The sequence below is a fragment of the Petaurus breviceps genome, unplaced genomic scaffold (genome assembly GCF_028583685.1).
Source record: "Petaurus breviceps papuanus isolate PSGF00001 unplaced genomic scaffold, PetGlider_PUasm1.0 90849, whole genome shotgun sequence".
Lineage (NCBI taxonomy): Eukaryota > Metazoa > Chordata > Mammalia > Diprotodontia > Petauridae > Petaurus > Petaurus breviceps.
Window position 1 is genome coordinate 21,876,841 of NW_027187361.1, and position 23,608 is coordinate 21,900,448.

Consider the following 23,608-nt stretch of genomic DNA (forward strand, 5'->3'; position numbering starts at 1 on the left):
TCGAGGCGTGTACTGACCAATCACTGTTCTTGGCCTCTGCAAGTTTCTACTCGCGTAATACCTAACCATTGGCCATGTGGCGTCCCTTTAAAAGCCGGCACATTGTCCTTGCAGACTCACTGTTCAATTTGGACTTGACCCCGGAGAGTGCGGAGTAAAAATAACATCCACTTCCAAATCTTACTCTCGGGGGTCTCTTGTCTTGCTCCTTTTGGAACAATTTTACAGAAGAGGAAACTGAGGCAAACAGGGTTAAGTGACTTGCTCAAGGTCACACAGCTAGTACGTATCCAAGGTCACATTTAAACTCAGGTCTTCCTGACTCCAGGCTGGTAGCTCTATCTGCTTGACCACCTGGCTGCCCTAAGACCAGACCTAGGTCTTAAAAGACTCAGATTTGCCATTCTCTTGGAAGCTCAGCAGGGGAGACAGTTGCCATTGTTGTTTTATTTTTTGTTTTTCTAATGTGTCCTGAACAACAGGATGCATCTTAGGATGTCTCAGCAAAACATTTGCTATGGGACTGACCTCTCAACGCGTGCCACAAAAGCATCATCAGTGATAGCCAACACTGAGTCAGAGTCTCAGAATTGGAAGGTGCCTGAAAGGCTATTCAGGAAAACCTACACAGAAGCAAGACTTCCCTTCCCAATCCCCAGCATCCATCCTCTGCTTGAAGACCTCCAGGGAGAGGGAACTCCTGCTGCCTGGGGAAGAGTGGTGACACCTCTTCCCATGACAGCGACCGGTCATATAAGAAAATAGAGATCAGTGACCGGTCATATAAGAAAACAGAGATGGAATTAAAATTAAAACTGAAATTTGCCTATGGGGAATGGGGCACACCTTCTTCCAGTGTCTTCACTCTCCATTCCTGAAAAATATTTGTCTATCATTAGCATTGATGTATTTTCCATAGTCAGTAAAAACACAGGAGTGTTGACGAGCCACTCAGATGAGGGGTTCTTACCCTCTGTTGTTTTACGGACCCCTTCCAGCAGTGTGGTGAAGCTTATGGAACCCTTCTCAGAGTAATGTTTTTACTTATATAGCTTAATATACGTAGATTTAAAATGGTTACAGATTGGGGCAGCTAGGTGATGAAATGAATAGAGCACTCACCCTGAAGTCAGGAGGACCTGAGTACAAATCCAGCCTCAGACACTTGATGCACTTACTAGCTGTGTGACCTTGGGCAAGTCACTTAACCCCAATTCCCTTGCCTTCCCCCCCTCCAAAAAAAACAAGTCACATTTCCCATGTTCCTCTTACTGGTAGAGTGAAAGCAATCATTTTCAATAAAACAATGCTTCCTTCTGTCATTGTGTAGAAATAAGATCACTTTATGAAGGTTTATTTTTCAGTCATTTTAACCAGCCCTGATCTAGGTTGAATGTAATACCATCTTGAGGAAATATTTTGATTCTTTATCTTCTAGGCAAAGTTCACTTAGTAACACAAATGCAAATCGAATTGGAAACACTCAGCTTTGCAGATTCAAAGGAAGTTTCCCCATTTCTTTCCTAATTATTTTTTACCTTTCTTCATACCTTTTAAAATGTATGCTGCCATCCACAGGTAGCACGACTTTGTAAAGTAATATTTTATGAAAACCTCACTTACTCAGACTATTTGGGGGAGACAGTCTGAAATAGTGACAGGTCTGACATATTTAAGGAACAGTTTTTGATTACTTTCATGTATTTATAGAAACTGAAATGAGGCTAACAAATTATCATCAAATAGATGTCCTTGGACTTTTTTTAATGAATGATTGAGGCTTATTTTTGGTTTTAGAAGATGAATGTTTTAAAAATTCCCTATTAAGAATTTCATGACTAGGTGGCACAGTGAATAGAGCACCCGCCCTGGAGTCAGGAGGACCTGAGTTCAAATCCAACCTCAGACATAACTAGCCGTGTGACCTTGGGCAAGTCACTTAACCCCAATTGCCCTCCCCCCCAAAAAAAGGCAAAAAAGAATTTCATGGAATGCCATAGGTTCTAGCCAGGAGGACATACTATTTGTCTTGGCTTAGAACAGAAAGAGCAGGGAGGCCATCCTTAAATCCATCCAGCCATCCTCCCTTCACTCCCCATCTCCTTGACACCCAGTCATTATCATTGACTTCTTTGCTCTTTAAGCTTGACCTTTGCTGGGGTAGGCAATGGAAAAAGAACAGAATTCTGTATCAGTTGAGGAAATTCCCAAGTCAGTGAATTCATAGATCGATTAGCAGTGGTGTCAAACTTAAATAGAAATAGGTTCCCCAGGGGTGAGCAGCCTGTGACCTCTAGGTCACATGTGTCCCTTTAGGTCCTCCAGTGCAGCCCTTTGAGTACAAACTTCACAGAGTAAATCCCCTTAAAAGAGTTTGTTCTATAAAAATGACTCAGTCAGGAGGCCACACTCAGGGACCTAGAAGACCACATATGTCTGTATGTTCTCCACCCCTGCCCTGGACCCTTGCACCTGTGAGGATCTCTGCAGCTGCATTTTGACTTAGCCAACCACATAGTAACTTTGTTGATATTCTGTTGTATTTTTATTTTGTTAAACATTTCCCAGATACATTATAAACTTATAAAGCTGAATTGGATAATTTTGTTGGCTAAGAGTTTGATATTTTCTTATACTTCATGTTAAAATCCTGTTGAGGTAGGAGTTGGTTAAATGGTATTTCTGTGATTTCCCACTGTATCCAATGTTTTTTATACAGCCACAAATAATTGTCTATTGATTTCCTTTGAGCTCTTGCATTTATGTTCCTGTTTGGATCATTCAGGACTGTAAGCACAGAATTATGGGGAATCATGACCAATAGGGAAGACAAAGAACAATAAACATTTATATAGTGCCTATTATGCATGAGAAGTCTTCATATGTTTCATGTCTATGAAGTAGCAGCTTTCTGTATTACGATTAGCTGCAAAATAGTCCATATTCCAAGACTATGGGTTTTGAGATCTGTTTGCACAAATTTCAATATGGTATTCGTATATTTTTATGGGTTCTTTTGTGAACAGAATAAAAACTATTTGAATTCTAACCAAGACCATTCTGCATTCTTTTCTCCAGAAGCATATTTTTCTTGGGAAGAAATACTTCCCTTGTGTATTTGAGAATTTAGGTTAATGAATGAATTAATGAAAGCATTTACTAAAAGTTTACTATGTGCCAAGCATTGTGTTAAGGGCTGAGGATACAAATACAAAAATTAGACATTCCCTGCCCTCATGTAGTTCACATTCAGTAAGGGGGACCAGAGCACATGGAGGAGTGATAACCAGGAAGAAGTCTTTTAATATGGAAAATCCACGGAATTGTGAGTAGAGTCACGGGAATAGAAATGACAGATCTTTTCTAGTAGCAGTGGCAGAATTATCATTGGTTCCATGGCTGGAAACGGGTGTGGGAGAGTCGATAGAAACTCTTAAACGTGGTGAAAGGGGAGAAGATAAACAGGACATAAAGTGAAGCATGATTGGGCCTGGCTGCTGGCGGCATTCACCACTGGAAAACTTTTAACATCACATATTTGTAATTCAATGTTTTAATTTACCCCAAGCTCTAACATATCATAATGCAACATGCAGTAAGATTCAATGTTCTTTAACTATATTAATCACCAAAGAAGTGCACTGTCCCAAATTAAATTGTTTAGCAAGTGAACACTCGTAACATTCTGTTTGCACCTTTCTGATCATGCTACTTACTGTATTCTGCCTTGAATTATGGGATTTTTTCCTCGTGTTTCCTGTTATATCCTGAATATCTTAAGTATTTTCTCTCTCTGCATCCCCTAAAGTACCTAGCACGGTGCATTACATATAGTATAGCTAGCAAATATTTTTTAATTTGATATACATTATCCATATATTTGCATATATACATGTATGTGTGTATATGTATATGTGTGTGTTTCTAGATTTGAGTGAAGGTGGCACAATGGACACTATGTTGAATCTGGAATCAGGAAGACTATCTTTGTGACCCTGGGCAAGTTGCCTAACCTCTGTCTGCCTCATTTTTCCTCAGCTGTAAACTGAGGATCTGAATAGCGCTTACCTCACAGGGTTACTGAGAGAACCGAATGAAATAATATATTCAAAGTACTTAGGACGGTGCCTGGTGTCCAGCAAGTCCCCTAACTACCCCTCCTGGCTATTTCATGATTGACTCAAAATTCTTAACACTAGTTGCAACAATTCTGGTTGTGGGGATAAAACTTTTTTCACTGATAATGAAGAACACTGGTGTTCCTGTGCTGAAATAGCAACAAACTATCATTATCCTTCCTGCAGAAGACGGCTGCTGAGAAAGTCTGTTAAAGGGTTGTGAAGATTTTCTTCCCTAGGCCATTGTATTAATTTCTATTAATACAGCCTCTGCATTCAAATACATCCTTCATTTATTTCCAAGAAGTCATTCATAATCCTAATAATCTTGCCATTTGTTCAAGGAGCAAGATTAGATTGCTTATGTTGTATTATTTTGTATTTACTTTTAACACCCCGCCCCAGAACACACTTAATGAGGATGAAAATGGTAACACATGAGAGGCATCCTTTTTATGTGACCATCAGGAGAGTTTTTTTGTTCAGAGTGAACACAAACTCCCACATAATCATATGGTGATGCATTAAAATTAACATAATTTTTAGCAGCTTTGACAAGCTTAAATGCTTGTTCTAGAATCACGGACTATGTTTTCTTGTGTCCCATTAGGTCTCTGATTTATGGAAACAAAATAGGTCTTCACCTCTTCCAGAGTTTTACATTTATGGTTTATCTGCAAGAAATCTTAAGAGAAATATAGAAACTGTTGAACAAAGAACATCTGGCCAATCTCTTGGGAACAGAATTTTTTTTTATTCTTTTTTTATTGAATCCCTGATAGTTTTTTTTTTTTTTTTGAGACGGAAAGGTAGGGCAATTATGGATAAGTAACTTGCCCAAGGTCACACAGCTAGCTTTTTTTGTGTGTATGTTAAGTGTCTGAGGCTGGATTTGAACTCAGGTCCTCCCGACTTCAGGTTCGGTGCTCTATTCACTGCACCACCTAGCCGCCCTTGAAGCCCTGATATTCTTCACCTTTAGGTCTTACAGATCCAAGTTTGTTATTATTAAATTCTGTGAATTAATTCTTTGGTGGTTTGATTTTATTATTTATTAGGTAATATTCTAATTTTTATTATATTGGCTCAGCCTATTCATGAGCAATTAATATTTTCCCAGTTACTTAGCTCTGTCTTTATGTGAAGAGTGCTTTGTTATTGTATTTATATAGTCCGTGTGTGTGTCTTGGAAGACTCCCAAGTGTTTTATACTATTTTTGGTGATTTTAAATGGAACTACTGTTTCTATTTTTTTTCTGCTGAGTTTTGTTGTTAATACAGAGAAATAAATAGTGCATTATTTTGATGTCAGTCGATATTACTATATGTTTATCTTCTACAAAAAGTATGACTCTGGCTCAAAGTTATGATTTTGAATCCTTTGGGGAAGAGGAATAATGCATCTCATTGTCTCCCTCTGGCCACAAGTGCAGAAGCTGTGCACATATAGGCCCAGATGCAGTGTTCCTTAGCAGAGAAGCTTTAACTGGCTCTGTTTTCTTCCACCTGGGTATGTTGTATTATTTTGTATTTGCTTTGCAGATACCCAGTCAGCTTTAACCCAGCTCCTGAATTCCAGCAATCTCCCAGCCTTAGCCTTCCTAGCAGCAATAATTTTCTTTGGAGGGGAGAAGGCAGGGCCATTGGGGTTAAGTGACTTGCCCAAGGTCACATGGATAGTAAGTGTTAAGTGTCTGAGGTCAGATTTGAACTCAGGTCCTTCTGACTCCAGGGCCGATGCTCTGTTCACTGTGCCACCTAGCTGCCTGCGGCAGTAATTTTCAAGAGTACACCACCAGGACCTGGCTAAGTTGGAATATTTGAACGCAGTGCCATCAGAGTTCTCATTTCCCAGGTCTTAGCAAGCCTGTATGGACCTGATTATAAACTTCATGTTTGTGATCTGAGGACTAGCCTGGCGGAGTCACAAAGACTCATGACCAGACTGGCCTCAGGGTGTTGAATTTTTATTTTTTTTATCCTAGCACCTCATGAAGACTATGTATTAAGCAAGTACTAAGAGGGGACTTTAATCTGTGTGGATGAAAGGAGAACATATACAAACTACAGATTCTTTAAGTATTAAAGCATATTTAAATATGGGATGAAATTGGCCTTCTAAGGCCATTTTAATATGGTCTTTTTTCATAATTTCTCAATGGCACAACAAGCAATAAAATCCCCAGTTTCCCCAAACTAAAGAAGCCATCAGATAATGACTTGTTCCAGTTTTTCCTATTACACTCTCCAGATTTTAAACTTTTTCTATCTTACCTATTTTTACATTCCCCAAAGTGCCCTAGCATAGTGTCTTACATCTGTTAATTGGTAAATGTCTATTGAATTAATGTCTGTATACTTTCATAGAATTTTTTCAATTGACAAAAATTTATTTTCTATCCTCACTCTTTCCCATTGAGGGATTAGGCGTAGGGGGTGGAGGGGAGAGACAGACAGACAGACAGAGAGAAACATACACCCTTGTAACAAATATGCGTCATCAAGGAAAAAAAATTACTGAATTAACCTTGTCCAGAAATTCCTGTCTCATTCCACCTCTTGTATCCACTACCTGGCAGGCAGGAGATGGGTAGCATGCTTCATCAGTCAATCAGTTGGCATTTATTAAAAACCTTCTATCTGCTATACTTCTTGGTTTATGGTTAGTCATTGCATTGATCAGTGTTCTTAAAACCTTTAGTGATTTTTCTTTTCAGTGTTGTTATTTTGTAAGTTCTTTTCCTGGTTATGCTCACTTCCCATTCCATCAATTTCTTAGAACCTTCCCAGATTTCTTTAAAACTGTCTCTTTATTTCTTGTAGTACAATAGTTAGTATTCCATTATATTCATATACCATCATTTGTTCTTCCATTCCCCAACTGATGGGTGAATCCTTCCTGACCACTTCTTTGCTTCTACAAAAAGATCTCTTATAAATTTGTTTGTATGTGTGGGTTCTTTTCCTTTTTCTTTGACTTCCTTGAGGAATAGGCCTGGTGAGTGCAATTCTAGACAAAGAAGTATTATTCATAATTTAGTTTGGGGGGAGGGCATATTGGTTTTCAGTTGATATCCAGAATGGCTAGAATGTACATTATTAATGTGTATCTATACAGACACACACACAAATATACACATAAAGGGTGCTGCAGAGAACTATTGCCCCAGTTTTAAAGCTGCACCAAGACTTCTGGGATCCCCTAAAGCACCTATCTTCCAAATAGTAGCATTGCCAGTTTCAGGATTGGCTATTCTTTATAATCATCCCAAATTTGAGTTGAGATTAGCATGCTTTAACCAGTTTTTGTGATGACTTTCTAGGGATGAAAAGAAATTTGTGAACCGATATTGGAAAGAAGTCCGAGTTGGAGATTTTGTTCAGCTTCGATGTAATGAGATCATACCTGCTGACATATTGCTGCTTTCTTCGAGTGATCCTGATGGTCTCTGTCACATCGAAACTGCCAACCTGGATGGAGAAACCAATCTGAAGCAACGGCAGGTGGTGAGGGAATTCCTAGAGCTGGTAAGTAAGCTATGTTGTACTGAAAAACGAAGACAGCAATCACTGGGGTAACTCAGCTGATGGGATCGGTGTATGCATCAGTAGTTTTCAAAGTGTTTTTCTTATACGCCCTATTAATTTACATTCAATGACAACTCTTCCCTGTTCATATATGTGTATATCATATATGTGTATGGGACGGTGAGAGAGCAAAGTCGTGTCACTATCACACATGGGATTTGGAGATCTTGATGCTGAAAATAGTCATCTTTTATATATTCATATGCATATAAAACATATTCTATATATACTCATGTATATGTCTGCCTATTTATAAATATACATATGTGTGTATATCAAATGCATTGCAATCACTCTGTAATACTGGAAGAGAAAATGTTATCTCCATTTTATAGACATAGAAAGTAAGACAAGGCAGCAACATGGTGCCATGGATAGAGCCCTGGACCTGAAGTCAGGAAGACCTGAGTTCAAATCCATTCTCAGACACTTTGTAGCTGTGTGATCCTGGGCAAGTCAACCTGTGTTTGCCTCAGTTTCCTCAGCTGTAAAATGGGGATAATAATACTGCCTGCTTCTCCACATTGTTGTGATGAACAAATGAAATAATATTTGGAAAGGCACCATACACACACATACACACAGATGTACACCCATACACACAAACATATATGTCCACGCATATACACATACTCTATATAATGGTATAAGATAATATGATATCTGATAATAATAATACATATATAATAGGCTAAGTATTCCAGGTAGTATGGTTTGGTGAGGTTAAGTGATGCTCTCCAGACCACACAGTTACTAAGCTGCAGCACCACCTCCAGATTCCGGGTCTTTTGACTTTTAGCCAGTTTTTTCCATATTCTGCATTAGGAAGTTCCCAGAATCCCTGGAAGTGCACAGAGGGACTGTGAGAGGGGTAACAGACTAGAACCAGGCTGTTTCAAGCCCATGTTCTCTAATGACGGCCACACGACTAATGTCTTCCTCTTCCTGTGCTTTCCTGTTTGTGGCTGGAACCATATCTGCCAGGATCTTTGCCGGGTAGACTCAGCTAGTTTGGTTGTTGATGGTTTCTTCCCCCTAGCAGAGAAGGAACTTCTCCCTGAGACCTGCTTAGCCCAGACGACGAAGAGCCTGGAGGCTGATGTGGATTCCTGGCCACGTCAGAGTCCAGCCCACGAGAAGTCAGTTCCTCTCAGGCTTGCTGGTGTCCCACTGCAGTGAGCCTGCTGACCCGACCAGACCAGTGTCTATGTTGGGGGAGGGAATGAGTAGCAGAGAAAGTGGAGTAGTGTCTACCCAATCCTTTTAATGCTCTAACCAAGTAAGCTTCTTTCTGTTAACTGTTAGATGGTCTATAGTATCTTATTTCATTATTTCCTTCCAATTTCATTCCAAACCTGAATTGGGAGTCAGGCCCAACGCCTGGCCTATGACATCATTATATGCACTGATTGAATTAATAATAATAACTACAGGGCTAGCTAGGTGGCACAGTGAATAGAGCACCAGCCCTGGAGTCAGGAGGACCTGAGTTAAAATCCGGCCTCAGACACTTAGCACTTACTAGCCGTGTGACCTTGGGCAAGTCACTTAACCCCAATTACCCAGCCTTCCCCCTCTACAAAAGCAATAATAATAACAACAGCAACTAATATTCACATTAGAGCGTAAAGGTTATAAAACGCTTTGGCTTCACAACAACCCTAGAAGGCAGTTGCTAGAGAAATGCTTATTCATAATCCTTGTTACAGATGAAGAAACAAAGAGGCAGAATGGTCAAATGACATCCATAGACATGCATTTCTTAAGTGTCAGATATAGGATTTGAAGCTAGGCCTTCTTGGATGCCAAGGCTAGTACTCTAGTCTTTATACCATTTTCCTCTATCAGTATGTACTCCCCCCCCTTTTTTTTTGCTTTTTGGAAGGCAATTGGGTTTAGGTGACTTGCCCAAGGTCACACAGCTAGTTAAGTGTTAAGTGTCTGAGGCTGAATTTGGACTCAGGTCCTCCTGACTCCAGGGCCAGTGCTCTATTCACTGTGCCACCTAGCCGCCCCAGTACTCATTTTCTTAGTTTGGGAAATCAGAATTGATGCTTTCATGGGACCTCCATGCTTCACTCTCCCCTTTGAAACAGCAGAGGGACAGCCAGGTGGTACAGTGAACAGAGTGCCAGTTCTAGAGTAGGGAAGACTCATCTTCCTGAGTTCAGATTTGGCCTCAGGCACTTACAAACTGGGTGACCTGGGGCACACACTTAACCCTCTCTGCCTCAGTTTCCTCATCTGTAAAATGACCTGGAGAAGGAAATGACAAACCATTCCATCTCTGCCGAGAAAACCCAAAAGGGATCATGAAGAGTCGGATACAACCCAAAACGGTAACTGAAGCCTAAGCTTTTGGAGGGGCAGACCCGTGTGGCTTATTGTGCACCACTGAGGTCCATGCACGCTGCACTGAACTCAACTCACTCAATAAAATTTCCTGATTCACATTTACCGAAGCATCCCTTTGGAAAAAAGCAGGGAACAAGAGCTAAAAGGAGGAGAATATGTCCTGCTCAGGTGGGATGGGAGCATTTTCTCTGCAGGGGCTGCTTCGTTTCAGGCTTTCTAAGAAGCAGGTCACTGGGCGCGACCCTTGACTTTTTGTTGCCTAGCTGTGTTCCATCATGGGCAGGGCAAAAAGCATTGTCTGCTTCTGGCAAATTAATTGCAATAAACAGAAAAATAAGGAGTGTAACCATAACCTAACATCCTTCTCCAGTAAATGAGTTTTAAACCCCTTCTGGAAGTGGTCTGAAACTCGGTGCTCTGTTAGTGGTTTTTAATCTCCTCTCCAGGATGGGGTGATAAGTCTTCCCCAGCCTCCTCACTCTCTTTAACCCCCTTCTGTCTTATGCTTGTGTAAAAGTGCATTCTCGGCAGTCCGCAGACTAGTGATCAAAAGCTTTTGTTGTTGAGTTGCTTTCACTCCCATCCAATTCTTTGTGACGTCATTTGGGATTTCTTTTTTTGGCAAAGATACTGGAATAGCTTGCCATTTCCTTCCCCAACTTGTTGTACCAATGAGGAAACTGAGGCGAACAAGGTTAGGTGACTTGCCCATGGTCACACAGCTAGGAAGTGTCTGAAGCCAGATTTGAACACAGGAAGATGAGCCTTCTTGACTCCAGGCCCAGCAGTCTGTGAAACTGTGTAACCAAAAGCTACCTTATCCTTTCATGTAACTGATAGTACTGGCCTGAAGCTTGAATTCTGGAAGAAGGGAGTCATGAGGTGTAGAAAAAAGAAGTGAAGGCAATATCCTCCGTCTTTCAGGGAGTGGGCCCTGTTCTAGGAAAAACTTTGAAGTGGACAGTTTATCTTTATTACTACTAACATTAATAACTAACATTTCTTTATATGGCGCCAACTAGGTAATGTGCTAAGCACTTTACGAATATTATTTCATGCCACTCCCTTTCTTCCCTTTCTGAACTTCTTTCCTTCCTTCTATTGTAGGACCTCTCTGTCGGCCCCCTCAGCCTAACCCCCACGCTCTGTGGATTCCTCACCAGGCCTGCCCTGGCCTCTAGTGCTCCAAGATTATTAACTTCTTCTGTTTCCTTCTCCACTCCTTCCCTCATCCCTACACCCCTGCAAAGAGGAAAAAACAAAATAAAGAAAAAATACCTAAATTATTCAGTGTTTTTTATTCACTTAGCGGTTAGGAAGAATGTAAGCCACTGAACTAATTTGTACTAATGTGCCAATGACCATAACCCTCCCATGAGGCATTTGTATTTCTAAAAGATGAATGGATCACAGATCCAAAATTGGAAGGGATATCATATTCGTTAATCCAGATGCCTTTTTTAAGTGGCACTACTTCTGATGGAACAGCAAAGTGAAGCCCCAAATTTATGCAGCGAGGGAAAAGATCCCTTCAATTGCCAATTCTTTGTCACCACAAAAAGAGCTGCTATAAATATTTATGTACATATGGAGAGGGCATTCTCTTTACCAAGGTTGGTGGGCACCTCCTCTGTAGTTTAGAATCATAGATTCTTGCCTAGGGACACTAAGAGGGCAAACGACTTCATACAACCTTATAGGTGAGACCTGAACTCGGGTCTTCCTAACTCGGAGGTGTTCACTGTCCACTGTATCATGGAACATGATATAGTGTAAAAAGCACTGCCCTGGGATGTTCTCGTCTGGGTTCTGCCACTTATTAACACTGTGACCTTTGGCAAACCCCTGAACTTGTCTTGAAGCATACGTTCAGTTGGGTCGTTTCAGTCATATCTGACTTTTTAATGACCCCATTTGGGGTCTTCTTAGCAAAGATACTGGAGTGGTTTGCCTTTTCCTTCTCCAGCTCATTTTACAGATGAGGAAACTGGGACAAACAGGGCAAAGTACGCAGGGTTATACAACTAGTAAGTGACCGAAGCTGGATTTGAACGAAGGGAAATGGATCTTCTGACTGCAGGCCCTGCACTCTGTCCACTGAACTATTTAATTGCCCATTTTGAAGTATAGTCTTCATATCTGTTCTCTTGAAATATATGAGATATCTCAGTTTTCCTGCATATAAAATGGGCATAATGACATTTGAATAATTTTCATGGGCTATGTTGAAGATCATCATAATACCTATGAATAACATGTGTAATACCTATGAGGCTGTTTCATAACTGGCTAAGCCTTGTTTAATGTAAGCTCCAATTCTTGTCAGGGAGGCATCGTGTACACAGACTGGCCCTGCCTAGAAGTCTGTTCCTTGTTCGTTCCCTTAAGGAGTGCTGGTTTTCAATAGTTCATTTCCTTCCTCTGCCTTTGAAAGCATAGCTGCTCTAAAATCTCCTAGGTTTGTTTGGTTGTTTTTTGTTGCTGTTACAATGGATCCCATGGTAGAAATAATACCTCCATATCTTTGGGAACACATTGAGAGGAGAGGGAGTCATGGAGGGATGGCCACTTACTCGTTTGTAAGTTAGATGTAAGCATTTCAAAACTTGCTTGATTTTAGAAGCCTGCGGACAGAATTGTAACTAAGGTAGAGTGACTAGGCTTCTGCCTCAGGGCACACGTGGCTAGCCAGCATCCTGGGAGACCTCTTCATTCCCACAGACTTCTTCTGTGCCTTGAGGATCTTATGACCTTTGAACCCCTTTCCTAAAGCTTACTTCCTTGGACTAGTTGTACATGGGGAAAGTGAAGGTAGTGGTTTGGTGGAACTGGTTAATATTGATAACCAAAATAAGTTAGGCCCCAAATGTCTCCTTTTCCCTCAGTCACGGGGGGTTTTCATAGATTTAGGGGAATAACTGCTATAATTCTTCAGGGTGCTTACACAGGCACTCTTTTTTTTTTTTTTTAAAGAGGCAATCAGCGTTAAGTGACTTGTCCACAGTCACCCAGCCAGTAAGTGTTGAGTGTCTGAGGTGCATGTGAACTCCAGTCCTCCTGTCTCCAGGGCTGGTACCCTACGCACTCTGCCATCTCACTGCCCCACAGGCATTCTTTAATGTAATTTTCCCCCTCCAATTCCTTCTGTGGTTTTTGTCTTGTCAGGCTTACAAATAATTATATATAGTGTTACTCTTTTGGGTGTGTGTGCTATACTTTCTAGCTTCCTTTCTTTTGAAGTGATTTCTTGGAATTTGCATGTTTATGGTTTTTCCTATTTCATTGCAATCAAGGTCAGTAAAACCACACATCTTATGTAGAAGCACCTCTGTCCTGCCCCACCACAAGAGCCTTCTAACTGATCTCTCTGTCACTCTGCTTCCCCTCTGGGAGGGCTCTTCTTTTTACCGCATGAATCTTTCCATTTCATGCAGCTGCTAAACTGATCTTTGTGATGGATAGATCCGACCACATTATCCTCCAGCTTAGAAATATTGAAAGGCTCCCTATTCCCCGCTGTATAAAAGTCGTTCATGTTTGAGTTAGTACTTTGAGGTTAACAGAATGCTTCCCATACAACATCAGCGTGTTCTTCTCATCCCCATTTCATAGATGAGACAACTGAGGCTCAGAAAGGCTAATTGACTTGCCTGTGGTCATGCAATGAGTAAATGTCAAAGCCAAACTCAAATCCTAGGTCCCCTAATTCTATGATCAGTGCTATTTCCACCATCCCATTTCATTGTTGTTGTTGAGACCTTTCAGTCCTGTCCAACTCTTCGTGGCCCCGTTTGGGGTTTTCTTGGCAAAGATGCCAGAGTGGTTTGCCATTTCCTTCTCCAACTCATTTTACAGATGAGGAAACCGAAGCAAACAAGGTTAAATGACTTGCCCAGGATCACACAGCTAGTCATTGTTTAAGGCTGGATTTGAACTCAGATCTAACTTACTCCAGACCTGGTACTTTAGCCACTGTGCCAACCTGCTGCCCTGCCACTAATCCCATACTGCTTCTCATCTCTGTGCATTCGGAGTATTCTATAAAAAAGTGACCCAGTGACTGACAGTTGTTTGATTTATTGAGAGCTTCCAACCTCCTTTTTCCAACCTTATTTCATGGTATTTGCCTTCAGTAATTCCCATCCTTATGTTCTAGCCAAATGTGACTAGTTTGGTCAAGTAGGAATTGGGCACTGCCTTCTCCTGCCCTTGCCTCTTATGTAACATCCATGTCTGGAATAAATCTCCCGCCATCTTTACATATTGGCATTGTTTATGACCCAATAAAAGTGTGACTTTGCTCTTTGAAGCTTTCCTGCACAGCCTAAGTTGTAAGCCACCTCTCCTTCATTGGAACTCATAGGCCACCCTAAACGACTTTTTTTTCTATGATCATATAATAAATGTATTTCCACATTAGCAAAAGGAGAATCAGAACAAAAGGGAAAAAACATAAGAAAAAAATAGCCGAAAGAAAAGTAAAAATAGTCTGCTTTGATCTGCCTCCAGACCCCATCGTTCTTTCTCTGGAGACGAATAGTATTTTCCATCATGAGTCGTTTGGAATTGTCTTAGATCATTGCTTTGCTCAGAAGAGCTAAGTCTAACAAAGTAAGTCATTGCACAATGTTGCTGTCACTGCCTACCGTGTTCTCCTGGTTCTGCTCACTTCACTCAGTGTCAGTTCATGCAAGTCTTTCCAGGTTTTTCTGAAATCTGCCTGTTCATCGTTTCTTATGGTGTAGTAGTATTCTATTACATTCATATACCACAATTGTTCAGCCATCCCCCCCATCAATGGGCATCCCCTCAATTTCCAATTCTCTGCCACCACAAAAAGAGCAGCTATAAATATTTTTGTACATGTGGGTAAATCATTTCCCCTTTTTTATGATCTCTTTGGGATACAGACCTAGTAGTGGTATTGCTGGGTCAAAGGCTATGACAGTTTGATTACTCTTTGGGCATCATTCCAAATTGTTCTCCAGAATGGTCGGATCAGTTTATAACACCACCGACAATGCTTTATTGACTTAATCACTTCCTGACTCATTAGTCATAGTTATTTCTGTACCTATCTCACCCCATACCCCAGCTAGTGTGCCTTGGGGACAGCAAATGTGTTATTTTTCACTTTTGAGTGTACAATTCCTCGCAGAAAGAAGTTACTTAATAAATATTAGTTGAATTATTGAAGGGAATTTTTAACAAAATTAAAGCAAAATCTGAAGAATCATAGACTGAAAAAATATGTCATGTAAAATAAAAAGTCTTCATGCAACATGAATATTTCAGGTACTTACAGGTATCATATACTTAAGTACAACAGAGATCTGAGTAAATACAAGTATTTTAAGCATGTTAGAAATTGATTACAAGCCTCATACCTTGGCAGTAAAATATACATTAAGGTTTTAGAATCAAATTATAGGTTTCTTAATAATAGGATATGAAATTGCCCAAGTAGATAGTGGCCTTTGGATCTTTGGATTCGCTCAAACCATAATTGTTTTTTAAAAACCTTCATAAAGAACAAGCTAATACTTACTGGTGTAGCACATGCTTCGAGGTGACCATCCTAAATCCCACTCATACTGACAAATCAGGAGCTGAGGGCATCCACTCAGGGCTCTGGCTCCAAGGGGGTGAAGGCCTTACCAGTATACCCCGCACCATGATTAATAGTTCATGTCAGTCCGCCAGACTTAATTAGCTTTTAGAGAGCGGGTATTTACTAAAGTACTATAATAAGAATAGTTGCTATGAAATATTTCACCAAAAGCCAAATGTCAGTGACATTTTCCCACTCATAGATGCAGAGTCCAGGGGTAAGTGGACTGAGGTTTAGAAAGCACACGAGGCAAAGGGGATAACAGCTCCTGGAAGACCTTTTTTGGTAGTCTTCTGTGTGTCCTACTTAGCAATAGCAATAACTTTTCTTCTGGGCCCCAGATCAGTCATGAATCTGATTTCCTCATCTCATCCAATATGCCCTTGGCTCCTAATACAGGCACTACAGCCATGCTCTTCTGTGCAGAAGATACTGCTAGAATGCTGATGGAAAAGTCCAAACCTTCTGACCTTCTGAAGTTCACAACGTCCTTCTCTAGTCATAAAGTAGGTGGAAGGAGGCAGAGGCCAAGGCCAAGCTGCCTCTCCTCTCTCCAAAGTAATTCCTTCTTAGGCTCTTCAGTGCAATGGGTCTCTTTTATGCTAGTAATACTAGAAATAGAAAGGAAAGATGTCTTGGGTTCTGGTTTTATATAAATATATGTGTGTCTATGTATATACATGTACGTATGTATGTATGTATGCATGCATGCATGCAGTTCCTGGTTTTATAAAGGCCTGAGAGAGCATGACCAAGTTCCTCAGCCCCGTTTAATAGATTTCTTATTTCCTCTAGGGAGGTGTCCAGCCCTTGTTCATACTAAGTGAACAATAAATATGTATTCTCACCTGACAAATATATTAAGGTTTAGTATCTTATCACTCTAAATCAGCTGGGGTAATCTGATTAATTTATTCAATTTACTCTCATCCTTGATAAATTAGCCATTTTATTTGTTTGTCAGTTAACAAATATTGACCTTACCAAGTTGCAGGGACTGTGCTAATAATAAGCATTAGGGGCTTCAAAGAAAGCCCCAAACATGGTCCATGCCTTCAAGGAGCTCATTCTAACAGGAGACACAGCATGCAAATAACTCTGTATATACAATGTAAGTGGCAGGTAATGTTAGAGGAAAGTCACTCACAGTAGGCAAGGTCAAGAGAGTCCTCCTCTAACAAGTAAGATTTCAACTAATATGGAAGGAAACCCGGGAATCCAGGGAATTGTGAGATCCTTGAAAACTGGTACTGATTTTTGCCTTTGTTTATATCTCTAGTAATTAGCAGAGTAAGTGGATCATAATAATTGATAATTATCATCATTAGCTAAATTAATAACAAAATATATAATTGTAAAGTGTAATTAATAATTTAGTTCAACAATAAATGCTAATTAGCTGAGGAAGGAGAGTTCAAATAATATCCAATAAAGGGGTGCAGAATTGGGGGGTGGGTGTTACGTGTGAGGAAGAAAAAAAGGTTGGTGTCATGGGGGTTAGAATACATTGAGGAAAGTAAAGTAGAAGAAGGCTGGATTGGTAGAAGCAAAGTTAAAGAACAGCTCCGAATGCCAAAAAGCATTTAATATTTAGTCTTGGAGGTAATAGGGAATCATTCGAGTTTACTGAGACAGGGAGTGGCATGGTCAGACCTAAACTTTGGGAAAATCACTTTGGCAGGTGAGTGGAGACTAGACTTGGGTGGAGAGATTCTTGAAACAAGGAGCTTAATCTGTTAAACTATGACTTATTGCAATAGCCCAAGAATAAGATGATTGAGGGCCTTCACCAAGGTGGAAGCAGAGTGAGAGGAGAGAAGGGAGATATAAAAAAGGATATTGTGAAGGAAGAAATGACTGGGCTTGGAAGCCACTTGGATATGTGGAGCAAGTTCAGAGAGTTTAGAAAGACATTGAGATCGCAAACCAGGTTCTCTCAGAGGATGGCGATTCTCTTGATAGCAATAGAAAAATTGCGAAAAGGAGAAGGTTTTGGGAGGAAAGATATTAAGTTTTATTTTGGACTTGATGAGTCTGAGACATCTACAGGTTAACCAGTTCAAGATCAGCCAGTTGAAGATCTCCAAGAGATAGTCATTGATGTAAATCTAGATTTCTAGAGAAGGGCTAGGACTGCGTATCTATCCATCCATCCATCCATCCATCCATATATACATATATATATATGTATGTATGTATATATATATATTTAATCTTCATACAGATGATAACTGAACCCATAGGCACTGATGAAATCAGAGAGGAAGAAGAATGACCCAGGACAAAGCATCAGGGGAGAAGCATAGTTTTTGGGTCTGCCCTAGATGAAGATCTAGCCAAAGAGACTGAGAAGAAAGGGTCAGATTAGTAGAAGCACCTGGAGAGAGCAGTGTCATAAAAGGAACTGGGGTGGAGACGAAAACTGTATCGAGAAAGGAAAGAGGATGTACTTGGGATCGGTAGGTTAATAGCTGTCAGAATCTTGTTTGGGTAATAACTTCGGATGGAATGAGTTTCAAAGGAGAAGTTACTGAGTGATGGTGGTGGAGGGAGAATCTGGAAGTGGGAATGAAGATCAAGTATTCCAAATCCCCTGCCATGTCAGGGAGGATGAATGAAAGTCCAGCCAGCACTGGAAAGGGTGGATGGGGATGAAAATTAGCAGAAAGGAAAGTGGTCTCACTGAGAGCCAGAAGATGAATGGAGTAAGAAAGAAAAAGGTTAAGATGAAAGCAAATTGAATTATCGAGCAAGCATTCCAGAGAAGACAGCGTAGGGAGGTGGAGATTGGGGATGATTAGGGTTGAAGGGAATGATATTAAAGGAAATCAACAGTGGGGATGGGCACTAGGGTTTATACAGTGACTGTCTGGTAGAAGTAGTCAATAATGTTGCTAAAAGAGAAGTTTGCTGGAGAAAAATCATTCCCCCAGTTTTGCAGACAGAAAGTTTAGAATGTTCTATCAACAAAAATCCAAAATAGAATTTCCTGGAATTACGGCTACTATCTTTTTGCTAAATATAGAATACTATATATATAGACATAAATCTGGGAAGTTATCTTAGGAAAAAATAATTTTTTTAGTGAGGGATTCTCTTCTGTTCAATTTAGCAAACAGGTATTAATTTCATTTCTCCCCCCAAAGTGACCTTTTAATATGGAATGCACTTTTTTTTCCTTTTTATCATTATGAAATGCATTTAGTTAGTTGTCTGTGGCAGAATATTAATCAGGTGAAATGTATCCCATGTTCTCTAGCTTTACAGATTGAGATAACCCTGAGAACACATAAAAGCAACAGAATAAATGATTGTCTAGAAAGAGATAACAAATGAGATGTATATAAACTCCAGTAAGATAATTTAAGTTATAATATGATATATAAGTCCATAAATAGACAGTGTGAGTTGTACTGAGGATATGCCAACTCACCCGCCATGACCAGGGATAGGCAGCATGAATGAAAGTACATCCTTGATGGGAAAGGGTAGGTAAGGATGCAGTTTTAACTGAAGACAGCCAACTTTCATGGAGAGCTAGAAGATGAAGGAAGTGAGAAAGGAAAAGATTTAAGATGAATGCAAGTTTATTAATTATGGACCAGAATTCCACAGAAAACTGAGGAGATGGAGGAGGAGATTAGCCAAAGGGTAAGTACATTTTATAATTTATAGTAGAATTGCCTGCATCAGTGAGAGACTAGATCCATTTGAGAATTTGAAAGTAGAATGGTAGGAATGAAGAAGCAGTCAGCTCCTTTCTGACAAATGAAGCATAATTTCCTGAAGGAATTAGGATTTTTAGAATTATTTCAAGACCAGTCAACAAGCATTTAGAATATGATACTCGCTGCCCTAAACAGTGGGAATACAAACACAAACAGAAAGACAATCCCTGCCTTCAAGGAGCTTACATTCTATGGTAAAAGACAGCATACAAAAGGAAGCAGAAGAGGGGAAGGATGATATAGCAGGAGGGTATGGGCGAAAGTCTTGAAAGCCAGAAATGCAACCATGAAGATACATGGCTGACCTCAGGGTTTTCCTTGCAATGGCAGTTCTGCAAGGAACCAGTCAGTCAGAAAGAGAGACTGCAGAGGCAGACAATTCCAATGTGAGAAGTCTAAGGGTGGATTGAATTCCCAAGATGGAGAAATTTCTCTGGCATGGTAGAGAAAGTCCAGAGATTCAGGAGCGCAACCTCGATGTACTTAAGGTGTTAGTTCTTGGAGGTACCAGCCAACCTAAGGGAGAGGTCACACAAAAGTGCCTCCACTATGAGGAGGCTGGGTCAAGGGTATTCCAAGTGTACAGAATGGCTTGATTTAAAGCTCAAAAGTAGCAATGAGAGCAGAGGAATGGCAAGTGAGGGAGTAGAAGGGATTTTTAGTTCTTAAAGGAGGATATAAAAGTCAGCAATTGTTTTTCTCTGAATTTTTCTAAGCCAATGATGAATGGCTCCTCATGGGCTGATGTTCAGATATAGGTTTGAACTAGATGAGCCTTGAGGTCCCTTCCAGCTCTGAGGCTTTGTGATTCCTGAAGGACATTTCCCATGCTAGGGCAGAGTGATGAAGCCACCTACACAGAAGCATCCCTGGCATTTCAAGGGCCAGCAGAAGAAGCTAAGTGTGGGAGACCTGGAAGGGACCTAGAGGCTCTGCAACCCTAATTCTCCCTGTGTCGGGCTCCTCAGGGTCCTATACAACAGCATCAATAATACATTATAACAAAACCCCACTGGATGCCATGAAACCTCATTGGAATGTTATTTGGCCAGTTGCCTAAATCATGGATTGCAGTGATCCATAGCTGGCTGAGCCTTATAGCCCAGTGAACCCCAGTGGTATTTATTGATCTCCAGGGTATCCATCTGCTTCCCTTCTCAAATGGACCATTATCTTGTGGCACTACCTGTGCCATGCCATGTTTCACCAAATGTTTTTGCAGAAGTCATTTAAGTTGGCTGGCTGGTGTGTACTCCACTAAGAAAGGGGTGGGTTTTTTTTTGTTTTGTTATGTTTGTGCTTTTTGGAGGGGGGAAGGCAGAGCAATTGGGGTTAAATGACTTGCCCAAGGTCACACGCCTAGGCTAGTAAGTGTTAATTGTCTGAGACCGGATTTGAACTTAGGTCCTTCTGACTCAAGGGCCAGTGCTCTATTCACTGCGCCACCTAGCCGCCCCCAAGAAAGCTTTTTAAAGGCCCACATTCATTGCCATTGTCACTTGACTAAAGTTAAACTAGTGATCAAGTATAGTCTTAAGAATCTGTTTCTTCCTTTGGCCAGAAAATAGCATTTATTCTTTTTAAGTGTTTTTTTGTCTTTATTAATTTGTTTGTTTACTTTTAGTTTACAAGATTTAGTTCCATAATCCCTTGAGTTTCAGATTTTTTCTCCCTCCCTTTCTTCCCCCCACCCCATGGCAGCATGCAATCAAGTATAGGATCTGAAAATATTTTCACATTAGACATTAGTCAGGTTGTAAAGAAGGGTTGTAACGGATGGAATGAACAATGGGAAAGAGGAAACAAAACCAAACAAGAAAAAGAAAGAGAGCAGGGAGTTTGCTTCAATCTGGATTCAAACTCAGTTCTTTCTAGTTCTTTCTCTGGATGTAGACATCTGTCTCCATCATGAGTCTTTTGGGATTGACTTATATCACTGCATTGCTGAGAGGAGTCCAGTCTATCAAAGTTGGTCATCACACATACGTTGTGTCCGTGATTGTGTAAAAATTACTCCTGGCTGTACTCTTCTCACTCAGCATCAGTTCGTATAAGCCTCTCCAGGTAAATATGAAGTCCATCTGCTCTTTGTTTCTTATAGCACAATAGTATTCCATTACATGCCTATACCACAACTTGTTCAGCCATTCCCCAATTGATGGGCACCCCCTTAATTTCCAGTTCTTTGCCACCACAAAAAGAGCTGCTATAAATATATTTGTACATATGGGTCTTCCTCCCACTGCTCTGATCTCTTTGGCATACAACCCTAGAAGTGGTATTGCTGGGTCAAAAGGTATGAAATTATATCTAGCTTAGTTCCAGCTGAGTAGCATTTATTCTTGTTGTTCAATCATTTTTCAGTTGTGTCTTACTCTTTGTGACCCCATTTGGGGTCTTCTTAGCAAAGACACTGGAGTAGTTTTCCATTTCCTTCTCCAGCTCATTTTACAGATGGAGAAACTGAGGCAGACAGGATTCAGTGACTTGCTCAGAGATGCATAGCTACTATGTGTTTGAGGCCAGACTTGATTTTATTTACATTTTTACTTTTACAGTGATTTATTTCTATTATCCATTCAGCGTTGTTTCTCCCGATCTTAAAAGGTAGTCAGTTGTCTTACTTTTTATTGCCAGTGTTTAGTATAGTACCCAGCACCTAGTAAGTATTCAATAAATGCTTGTTGACTGGCTAAGTTTTAATACTCGAGGTGTCTGAAACATGTTCATTTTTTAGATTGTATCATTCTCATCATTCTATAATTATATCATTCATTTAAAAAATCTTATCCTAGAACAGTTGATGAATTGAGTGACTGCCACATACATGGACTATTCAATTTACACTCTATTTCGTGTTTTTTGATTTTTCAAAGAATATATGGAGCCCCTTCCTATTTTAATATCTATCATAAGGCTCACCAATGAAATATTCAAGCAAGCCTGTGAAAACTCATCTAGGTAATACCATTGAAAATCCGGGTGTTCCTGAAAAGCTGTCAGCAATCTGGAGAGGTCGGGAGGTAATTGAATTTGCTAATCCTCGCCCTAATTTCACACCACATTTTCTCTAATGGGAGTAGGTATAATACTGTGGAAGGGAATCAATCTGCAATAATACCTAAAAAGGGAAGGGAACGAGTCTTTCTCTCAATAAGCTATAGAATCAATTGTATTGGTGAGAAGAAACTTTTAAGAATCATAATATCCTTTCCCTGTTTATGACATCTCAGCTCGAGCCAGCAGGGCCATGGGGGGAAGGGCATACGCATTCATACAGCGCCTGAACACTTCACAATCATTATCGAACATGATCCTCATTACAATTCTACTGGATAGGAGCTGTTGTTATCCTTATTTACAGTTGAGGAAACTGAGGCAGACGGAGGCAAAGTGACTTGTCCAGGGTCACACCTAGGAAGTATCTGAGATTAGATTTGAACTCAGTTTTTCCTGACTCTAGGCCTCAGCTGTCTATGCACTGTGCCACCTAGCTGCTACCCCATGGCTTCGGGATCCTAAGTTTAGAGACAGAAATGACCTTATTAGAAGATACACTCTAATCCTCTTTGTTTTGTATACGGGGAAACTCAAACCTAAATATATAAAAGAACTCGCTCAAAGCAAAGCCAGAATTTAAATTATATCTTTTTAGAGGTAGCAGGATTGTGTGACCAACATAAATCTTTATTTATTCTAGGTTATCTTCTAGAAATTTTGTTTATAGTTTTAAAATAGAAAACTCTGATATAAGTTTCTTATATTATTGTTTGCCTTTCTCCTAATAGCAGAGTGGGAAGATGGGGGTGTGGGAGGTAGGAGTGGAAGAGACCTGGTGCTGGTTACTTACGGTTTCCAGTTCATTCCAATCTTGTTAACTGGGATTTCATGTGTTCTGTTCTTTCTCATTTTACATTCGTTTCAGAGCTCCAAAATGCTTTTAAAGGGGTGCAGGATGTACATGTTTAAGAAGCGTGCTGAATAAATGTGCACAGTAGTGCCTTAGAGAAGTCTAGCTATTTTTAGAATCAGCATTAATCTGGGCCACTAGGAAAATGCAGCATATATCCTGTTATAACATATGTGCCCGAGAGCAAGGACGATTGTGATTTAATTGAAAGATCATCAAATTTAGAGTCAGAACACTTGAGTCCAAGCCCTCCCTCCTTGCATCCCTTATTCTGTGTGTGAATTTGGACAATCAGTTA

General features: G+C 40.3%; 1 protein-coding gene across 1 annotated transcript in view; it reads left to right on the forward strand.

Annotated features, from left to right (window-relative positions):
* ATP10A (ATPase phospholipid transporting 10A (putative)) overlaps positions 1-23,608 on the forward strand; it is a 282,963-nt gene that overhangs the window by 120,080 nt on the left and 139,275 nt on the right. The window contains exon 2 of the mRNA XM_069072951.1: positions 7,442-7,646. Coding sequence (XP_068929052.1) covers positions 7,442-7,646 — 205 coding nt within the window. The remainder of the gene's footprint in view (positions 1-7,441; positions 7,647-23,608) is intronic.